Below are 10,280 nucleotides of genomic sequence, written 5' to 3' on the forward strand. Positions count from 1 at the left end.
CCACAATGATGAGAAAGGGGAAGGAGGCGATATTGGTGGGAAAGATGACATCTAGATAGTTTCTAACACAGCAATGTAAATGATGCTCTCGATAATATAAATATAATCATATTTGTGTAGAAGTATGTCTTGCTTTTGAATGCCTCTCCTTTAGTATCTCTACAATCTGAGTACCTATTGTGGTACCAAAATGAGAGTACTTATTCTGGTACCAATGGTGGAATGGGACAGACTAGGGCTGGCAGAGTCCCAAAAAAATATTTTTATAGAGTCAGTATAAGCTTCGAAATAAGCATTAGTTTTCATTACTCAGTAAAAGCGTCGATATGTGGGTTAGTATTTTCATATTCCAATACTTATTCCAACGCTTATTCTAATGCTTATATTGATGCCCACTTTTTTGACACTTACATAGAGGTCCTATATCGATGCTTATATTGATGATGGGAGAAGAAAAAGGCAAAAAAATCTTAAACCTAAGGCATTGGTATGAGGTCATTCCCTTGTAGTGAGAAAAAATAAATTTCACCCTTCACTACTTTTCTTTATGCAGCTATGTTAAAACAATTACTAATTGAATCGATTTCAAATAAACAAGGGAGATTCGATGAGTTAAATCATATTCTAAAAGGAATAATTAAGATTAGTTAGAATATGGTTTGATTTGTAATATTCTACGTCCCATTGAAATAGATGATAAGCATGGGAAAAGGTGTGAAATGTGCAACTAGGATTTTTAATGTTTTATGTTCTTTTGGATGATAAGCATGAGAAAATGTGTGAAATATGGATCTCTTTCATAATGTCTTGGCATGTGAACATAAGATTAGGAAACGAACATTAGGGGCTTCCCATGTAAATATAAGGTTATATAGTCGGTGTCTTGTTAGAGAGATACCTTTAAAATTACAAATGTAAACGTACATTAGGGGCTTCCCATGTAAATATAAGGTTATATAGTGGGTGTCTTGTTAGAGAGATACCATTATAATTACAAATGTTAGACTTTTGTAATTTTACACGATCCTAATGGAATGTGTACTTGTACTTGTATTGTGTCAATTTACTAAGTATAATTTTAAGATAATTGTCATTTTATACTTGATCCTAATGGGATGTGTGTGTGTGTGTGTTAACCATAATTGTAAAGGAGGTTTATAATGGAATGTGCATGGCATAGAATGACACATAAGGGACCCTTTGGTAAGGATTAAAAATCTCTGGCAATACAAAAATGATATTGCTGTGTGGTTATAATGTCATGAATGAAATATTTAATTGCTTAGGGTGCGACTTGATATTTCTTAATTCGAGGATTTGGATTAGGTTAAGTAAGTATCAAGCGATGTGATCTAATTGATTCCACTTCTTGGCCTCACATAGACATACCAGTCACCGGCGGAAATTATGATCTCTGTGTTTATTCTCTTCTTACTCTATTTCTACATGATTTCTGAGCTGCAGATGCTTTCATGTCTTTTGTGGCACCTGCGCACCTTATATCTAGCCCACAGAATTAATATTTCTTTAATTATAATCTAAATATATCTGCAGCGGCTCAGGTTTAAGCTGTTTCGCCGCGCAATTAGGCTTGCAAATCCAAGCATTATTGCAGACCATGGCTTTGCCTGCCGCTAGCTGCGCCAAAACCCTTTACGTTGTTCAAAGTAGTTATAATGATAAGCTGGTCAGCGGCTGCAGCAGCAAGAATTCAGTGATTAAACCTGGTTTCACGAATGGATTGCCGGCAGTGCAGCCGATGAGCAGCTCTGGTTTGATTAAGGTTAAATCTGGGCATTATGCAGTAAGGTGTGCTAATCCGATTGATCAAAGCAATAATTATGCTAATGGAAAGGCCATAATTAAGGCAGCCGCTCCCAAAACGGCGGTTCACGCGCAGGCGACTTCAGCGCCGCCAGCGGTGGCCGATCAGCCGGCCAAAACACTCACCCCTGGTTACTCCTCATGGCGAAGTGTGCCGACAGAGCGCTGGGAAGGCGAAGTTGTTGTCCAGGGAACCATCCCTCAATGGCTCGTAAGCATATTAGTATAATTAACCCCTAAACCGATCTTGGATTTAGCTAGCTATGCGCTTGTTAATCACTCAATAGTGGCCAACGAACTCTTAAACCTTTCACTAATTTCACCTCAATCAACCGTCAGAGATCAAAACATAGCCCACTAAATCTGGCTGCTTAACATTGATTTACCTGGTTTATTTCGAATAAGCGAACATCTATCACTAATCATAGCATAATTGAACATCTATCACTAATCATCTGCTTAACATTGATTTACCTGGTTTATTTCGAATAAGTGAACATCTATCACTAATTGCATGCTTTTACTTTCCTAATCAACCTTTCATCAAACCGAATGCTTTGTAACCTACATTAATGTCCCAACTTTCCTGCAATAATCACCTAGGTCTTTTACTCCTTCTGTTGATGACTAATCTGTTAGGTTAGCTATCGTTTCTCTCAATACTTTTTTCTCATAAACAATCGTAATTATTAACAAATGCGCTTGTTAACATATCATTAAGCGTGCTAATTTACGAGAATTACTAGATAGAATCCAGTAAAGCGTTGATTTCAATGAAATTATGTCAAGCCGGCCCCTGACGGATCATCCTATGCTTACCGATACTAAGTGTAATTAAGTTGAAGTATTATCTCGGGCCATAGGAGGTTTTACCGACATAATTATGAGATTAACGTCTTGCTAGGTGAATAATATCGATGCTTTTAGTACTAGTATCTGCATAGCTTTGATGATTAACTTATTGCTTTGCGCTTAATTGTGATCGTAGCATGGAGCATACCTCAGAAACGGCCCTGGGCAGTTCCACATAGGTGACCACGAGTTCAAGCATTTATTTGATGGGTAAGTTTGTTAATTAATCTCACCTGACAGAGCTACTAACTCATAGCCAAGCTTATTATAGATTAACCTCGTTGATAGATCTGCTTACTGACCTGTTTATACGAGATGGATCAAAACATTAGAATCTATGTGATAATCATCAATTGATGTTATTTGATCTTGCTTAATTATCTAAGATCAAACTAAGTTTATTGATCAGCTACTTATTGACGTAATTATTACTAGAGAAGATTGATTTGAACGTTATTGTCTATGTGATAATCATCAATTGATGTTATTCGATCTTGCCTAATTATATAAGATCAAACTCGTTTATTGATCAGCTATTTAATATTGACCTAATTACTAGAGAAGATTGATTGGAATGGTATAATGGATGTGATGATTATCATTTTTATGTGATTTAATCTGGCTTAATCATCTAAGAGTTGATTAATGTTTGAATCAGTTATGCTACTCTGGTGCGGCTCCATTTCAAAGATGGGCATTTGAGGGTGACCCATGCGCAGCTGCAATCGCAGGCTTTTCAGAATGCAAAGAAGCTTAACAAGCCATTTTTCAGGGAATTCGCAGAAGCACCTAAGCGTGAGAATCTTCTCTCCTATTTTGGTGACCTCGCTGGCATGGCATTTGGCACCACTTTGACAGATAATGCAAACACGGGGGTGGTCAGGTTAGTTAATTAACTTTAAATCGTCTTATACATAATTATTTAGTCTTAGAAATGTAGAGAGCCATACATGAGATTATTCAAAAAAAAAAAGCTTGGCTTGAAAGTAGAAAATGATTTTTAAAAAAAAAAAGCTTGGCTTCATTGGAGAAAGTACACATGTTTTCATTCACACACACAAGTGCCATCGCTCGCTCGCATAGGAGAGATTCGAACCTACATACAACATGGGGACTCTCGAACTCTATTCTAATCGCTACACTAATTAATACACTATCAGTATACATGATATTCTTCTAAATATGAAAGCATATGGGGTATTTTCAGAACACAACCTTGGCCCCCTTAAAGTGACCTCTTATCTAGTTCAAACTTATAGATTAATTGTTTTTTCACCCTTTATATATGTGAGTTTATTCTTAGATTTTTGTTCATTTATAATCTTCTTCTTGAACTCACATGGTAAAGTTAGATAATAATAGTTCAGTGAAACCTAAGGTATTTTAGTCAAAGTATTAAAGTCTTAGAATTTATATTTTATAATCTTCTTCTTGAACTCACATGGTAAAGCTACATAATAATATCTCAATGAAACCTGAGGTATTTTCGTCAAAGTATTTTGCATATTCTTGTGGTGTGGTGATAGTCATCCCATGAGGTTTCTTCCCATAGTTTTAAGAGTGGGTCATGACGTAGGCTTATTAGTCATGACTCATTCCTATGACCTTCTAGATCTTATTAATCATCCCATAGTCTAGATCATATTATAAATCATCCCATATAAAAACACTTGGAGATGAGAGTTTTATCCTCCTTTTATGGACTTGTAGGAGGATCAAAGACCCTTCTAATGTTGAAACATCCTCACCAAGGTTGGTTTGAGTTGCAAACTAAATGACCTTTGAAAGAACATGAATATATATAAAATTTTAGTTTACACTAGTGAAATCTAAAATTGCCTCAAGGACCGAAATTTAATTAATTCCCAATGCATTCAATTTTTACTTGTTCTTGTGAAGTGATTGAATTATAATGAGTTGTCACTCTTCATTCTAATTAAATAGTTTCCCAGGTTTAATATAACTTCTTGTCTTTTGAATGTATTACTAGATTGGGTGATGGAAGGGTGGTGTGTTTCACGGAGACAATCAAGGGTTCAATACAAATCAATCCTGATACACTAGAGACCTTGGGAAAATTCGAGTACGATGATAAGGCAGGGGTAAGGCATTGTCATTAATTACAAGTGCAATTATGGTCTCCTAAGCCCTTTACTAATTTGGAAGATGGAATTTATAATAGCCACTTTTCATAAGGTTGATTGATATGCAGGGACTTATTCACACTCCCCATCCTTTTGTGAACGAAGAAGAGTTTATCACATTGATACCAGACTTGCTCAATCCAGGCTACACTATCGTCAGAATGGAAGCCGGAACAAATACTCGCAAAGTGTTGGGGAGAGTGAGTTTTTATTTGAAAAGATTTTACTATACTGTTGAAGTTAGCTAATTTACTATTAGTGATCACAAGAGTCTTGAAACAAGAACACTAATGATCTCTGTGTGAGAGAGAGAGTGAGCGTGTGTGTGTGTGTGTGTGTGTGTGTGTGTGTGTGTGAGAGAGAGAGAGAGAGAGAGAGAGAGAGAGAGAGAAAGAGACTGTGTGTGTATGTGTGTGTGATGAAAATAAGGCTCATTATACATATTTTGTTTATCAACCACCATGGTTGGATGGTATGTTTATCAACTACCACTTGATGGTATGGACACATCATGAGGCTCACTTAATTATATTATCAACCAAGGAAATCTCATTATATTGTAATATCTGTTGACGGTTATTGACTTCTTGAAATAATTAGTCTAAATTGATGTATTGTTTGTAGGTGAAATGCAGAGGCAAAACTCCTGGATGGGTTCACTCTTTCCCTGTCACGGAGAACTATATCATAGTCCCAGAGATTTCCCTCAAATACTCAGTGGTGAATCTGCTCAAGAGTGAGCCTTGTCCTTACTTCAAATTTGATTGGGAACCATATTATGAAGCCTTCATCCATGTGGTGGATAGGAAGACAGGAAAGGAGGTGATGAGATTTGTGAACCTTTGAGCATATTAAACCATCCCACTCGTGTGATATGAGCATTACCAATCTTAAAGCTAGCAACTTAATCACTTCTAATCATACACATAATCCACATAATCACTTCTAATCATACACATAATCCAACAGTAAGGTTGGCCACTGCATTTTGTTCAATTGGAATTAACATAATTTATGTAGCTCATGATACAATTTTCACAAAGTCATAACACACACCAAAGTTGGCATAATTTGAACATAAACAAATTATGCATGCATATCACTGATTTCTTTGAAGCCAAGCTAAACGAGCTTAAGGAGTAAGCTTTTCTTTAATACTGTTAAATTTAATAATAAATATGAACTAGTGTATATGGTGGAATGCATCCATGTAGATCACAAGTGTGGAGGTGCCACCATTTGTTACATTTCACTTCATCAATGCGTACGAGGATGTGGATGAGGCCACTGGAAAAGTACAAGTGATTGCCGATTGTTGTGAGCACATGGGAAAGCCCACCATTCTTGAGCGCATGCGACTTGATGCACTGCGAGAGGAGCCACAGGATAATATCCCAGATGCCAGGTTTCTCCTCTTCATCATCCTTTCCCTCGCATGTTCTATGTATGTAGTGCCTGTACGTGCGTGCATGTAAGCGTGTGGATATGCACCAGTACATGCATGTACTAACGTGAACATGCGTGACTGTGTCTGTGTGTGTGTGTGTGCATGCAGGTACTAACACGAACATGCGCGCCTGCGTCTATGTGCGTGCATGCATGTACTATGACGAACATGCGTGACTGCGTCTATGTGTGTGCACGAGTACATGCATGCACTAACACGAACATGCGTTACTGCGTCTATGTATATGCATGCATGTACTAACACGAACATGCGTGATTGCATCTATGTGTGTGCATGAATGTACGTGCATGCAGGTACTAACACGAACATGCGTGACTGCGTCTATGTGTGTGCATGAATGTACGTGCATGCAGGTACTAACACGAACATGTGTGACTGCTTTTGTGTGTGCATGCATTATACGAGCACGTGTGTGCACAATGAATGCGTGTACGAATGCTGTGTCACGTGAGCAAGCATGTATACATACGAGCACGTGTGAATGCAGGCGTGCATGTGTAGGTGTTTTTAATGGTTCACACGTGTTTGGTACCATCGAACCTGTGTTTATTTTTGCAAGTAGGGTGTGCTTTTTCTTAAGAAGGCCTCTTTCAAATTTGTCTTTCAATGTGAAAGGCATATTTTTTCTTTGTCCTTCAAAAGACGGCCAACATAAAGGTTATCTTTCAAGTTCCTTCGTAAAACATTTACAAATGAAATGAAATTGTTATGTCATTGACCTATTGTGGTAACAATATATCCATTGACCCACTATATTACAATCTCTTTGCTTATGAAGTTTGCTTTTCTTGATCACCATGGTTCTGCTATAAAGCTTCATCAGTTTTCTCAATAAGCTATCAACAAATGTCTTCAAAAAAAGAATTAATTAATGTGTAATGTGTATCTAAAGAAGCAACAAACTAATACCTACATGCCCTTCATGTGCAAGGTTCAATTTTTTTCACCCTTCTATGTGAAGGGTTATTTTTTTTTATAGTACTTCAAGAGCAATACTCGATTCTTTTTCATACTTCTTTAGCTGGTCAAATTGCCCTTAGAAGGGCTCTGCAACCTTCAAAAATAAACACTGCATCGAATTGCAATATGGCATGTGTGCACTGTACACCCACATCTTTCCTAGCCCACCACCATGGCTATTGAAATTTGATAACCATGACAATCTGACGCCACCCAATCACATCACACGTGCAACAACCACCATCCACCCCCAATCACATCACACGTGCAAAGATATACAACTCGTGCAAATGACAAGCTGTCGTTTCGAAACTCTACTCTACTCAAATTTGCGCTCTTTGGTTGCATGCAGAGTGGGTCGTTTAATTATCCCATTGGATGGCAACCCAAAAGGCGATCTCGTAACGGCAATTCCACAAGATTATCATGGGCGAGGCTTGGACATGGCCACAATCAACCCTCTCTACATGACACACAAGTATCAGTATGTGTATGCATGTGGGGCTCATCGACCAGCTCATTTTCCAAACATGCTAACAAAGGTAAGCTGCTCAAATAAGTATGTATGGCCGTAAACACCACAAGGATATAGTGAACAACTACTATATCACTCTACAATATAGCTATTGTTCAACTAGTAAGAAAACTACTAAAATCAATGTTTTTGCTCTCTTTTAGGTTTCATAACCTGCTAGATTTTTTCCCTTGATGAACTTGTGTACATACATACATATAGATATACATGTATATATGAATGAATACATGATGTGAAATTTGCATAATCTTGTATTTATGGAACTCTCTAGGTTGATCTTGTGAACAAAACAACTGTAAACTGGTATGAGGATGGTGGAATTCCAAGTGAGCCATTCTTTGTGCCTCGTCCAGGTGCCAATCTTGAAGATGATGGTGAGTATCTTATTAAAAACCTTATTATATTTTCATAAACATAAAATCTCTAACATTATAATGATTTTTAAAAACATTAGGTCCAGTTTACCATATGGAGAGAGGACATTTTTGCATTTTATATACCTTTTCTTTGGAAGGAAAGTTCCTTGATTCTAACCTTTTTTTAAAAATCTCCAAAGGTGTGGTGCTATCCATAGTGAGTGACAACAAGGGAAGCTCCTTTGTGGTGGTGTTGGATGGGTCAACCTTCAAAGAGATTGCGCGTTCTCCTTTGCCACATGGCCTACCATATGGACTTCATGGTTGCTGGGTTCCCAATGAGTGAAACATTAGATGTACATTAATCCGCATACATCAATCCAATGATAATTATGTATACATAAGTACAAGCAATTAACTATATGTTTAAGACATATAACTCATCTTAGCAATATTTCATTCATACATTCATTCTAAAGGAAGAGTGTTTAACCCTATTTTGGCACTACCTAGCATATATCATGTGACAATACACTACCCTAATATGCCAAGAAGTGTACTTCCTATTGCCAAAGTACACTTGCTACTCCCACACCCAAACCTATATCAAAACAATGTTTTTTTTCCTTTATTCAAATTGTCACAATGTTTTTTTCCTTTATTCGAATTCTCTCTCTCTCTCTCTCTCTCTCTCTCTCTCTCTCTCTCTCTCTCTCTCTCTCTCTCTCTCTCTCTCTCTCTCTCTCCCCCCCCCCCCGCCCCCCCCAACACACACACCTATGGTATATGACAATATTAGATTTGAGAGATTCTCAATGAATCCAATGTTTGTATTTTATCATATCTCGTGACAATGTTGGTGCAATTTTCCTAATGAAGCCAATGTTCGCATTTTATCATATTTTGTGACAATGTTCATATTTTCTCAATGAATCTAATGTTCGTATTTTATCATATTTAGATATGACAATGTTGGTGAATTTTTTTAATGAAGCTAATATTCATATTTATCATATCTTGTGACAATGTTGGTGCCACTTTCTTCATATTAATCAATAGTATATTAAATCTAGAGAGAACAATGGTGCATTGCCACATAGTATACAAATTTGCAATCATGTGAAGTTCACATGATCAGAACTATTTGATCAAAAGCATTACAATGATAGAACTCTTAAAAAAGGTTGACTAATTACAAAGGTTAATTCTAGCTATGAGACTAGAGAATGATAATGCAAATTGAATGACCTATATAACATTAACACTTGCCTAGAGCACGCTGTGGTATAAGCTCAATGTTGTGTACATAAACTATTATATGATTGCACAATGCTAATGTGAAATCAATATCATACACTTCACTAAACCCCTCGCTTCTAATTGTGAAGAAAGTCTAGGGAGTCATGTGTGAAGTCTCACTTAAATCAATACTACTCCAACTAGGTAATGCCATGAAAAATATAGTGAAACTTAGGAGATATAGATGGAGAGATTTCACAATAACTAGAACTAAAAGAAAAAGGTTGACTTACAAAGGTTGATTCTAGCTATGAGGCTAGAGCATGGTAATATGAGTTGATCAATGTTCTGTATAACACTAACACTTACCTATAGCACATTGTGGTGTAAGCAATGTTGTGTAGATAATCTACTCATGATTGCATGATAGTAATTAATAAATACCATACAGTTCATGATAGTAATGTGAGTTCAATACCATACATTTCATTAAACCATAATTTGCTTGTTATTGTGAAGAAAATCTAGGGAGTCGGTGACACCATGCGAATATTGTGAAACTTACTTAGGACATATAGAGAGATCTCACAACAACTACATGGAGAAACATCATAGATGAAGATCCATGAGTGGGTTAACTTGTCTCTTCCTTGTAATAACAGGTGCACATATGGTAATCTAGCCTCAATTGAACCATTTTTGGCGCTTATATTGTGGGAGGCAGCTAAAGGATCCAATGGCACAAGTCTAGACATCCCAAATGTATGCACAAAGTCGACAAAAGTGACGTACAATCTATTCGTGTCTCAAATAGTCCATGATATTTTATACGAAGAATCCATAATAAAAATCTAGCATCACACATGCATCCACAATCATTAAGAGTGACAAAATGATGTTAT

General features: G+C 36.8%; 1 protein-coding gene across 1 annotated transcript; it reads left to right on the forward strand.

The window, feature by feature from the left end:
- The first annotated feature begins 1,500 nt into the window (after positions 1–1,500).
- LOC147611914 (carotenoid cleavage dioxygenase 8 homolog B, chloroplastic-like) lies at positions 1,501–8,798 on the forward strand. Its single transcript, XM_086783782.1, has 10 exons — positions 1,501–2,035; positions 2,813–2,886; positions 3,335–3,559; positions 4,667–4,778; positions 4,889–5,020; positions 5,445–5,642; positions 6,035–6,225; positions 7,601–7,790; positions 8,055–8,157; positions 8,340–8,798. The coding sequence occupies exons 1-10, from the start codon at positions 1,619–1,621 to the stop codon at positions 8,483–8,485; spliced, it is 1,788 nt and encodes a 595-aa protein (XP_086639908.1). The 5' UTR covers positions 1,501–1,618; the 3' UTR covers positions 8,486–8,798.
- The last annotated feature ends 1,482 nt before the right edge of the window (positions 8,799–10,280 follow it).

This window comes from Cibotium barometz, chromosome 46, assembly GCF_041138505.1.
Source record: "Cibotium barometz isolate CiBa-2024 chromosome 46, ASM4113850v1, whole genome shotgun sequence".
Taxonomy (NCBI): Eukaryota; Viridiplantae; Streptophyta; class Polypodiopsida; order Cyatheales; family Cibotiaceae; genus Cibotium; species Cibotium barometz.

Bases quoted from the DNA above. Each gene is read 5' to 3' on its own strand.
- LOC147611914 (XM_086783782.1), top strand. From the start codon at position 1,619: ATGGCTTTGCCTGCCGCTAGCTGCGCCAAAACCCTTTACGTTGTTCAA. The intron at 5,021-5,444 runs GTGAGTTTTTAT...TATTGTTTGTAG, and splicing joins CTCGCAAAGTGTTGGGGAGA to GTGAAATGCAGAGGCAAAAC. The intron at 8,158-8,339 runs GTGAGTATCTTA...AAATCTCCAAAG, and splicing joins TGCCAATCTTGAAGATGATG to GTGTGGTGCTATCCATAGTG.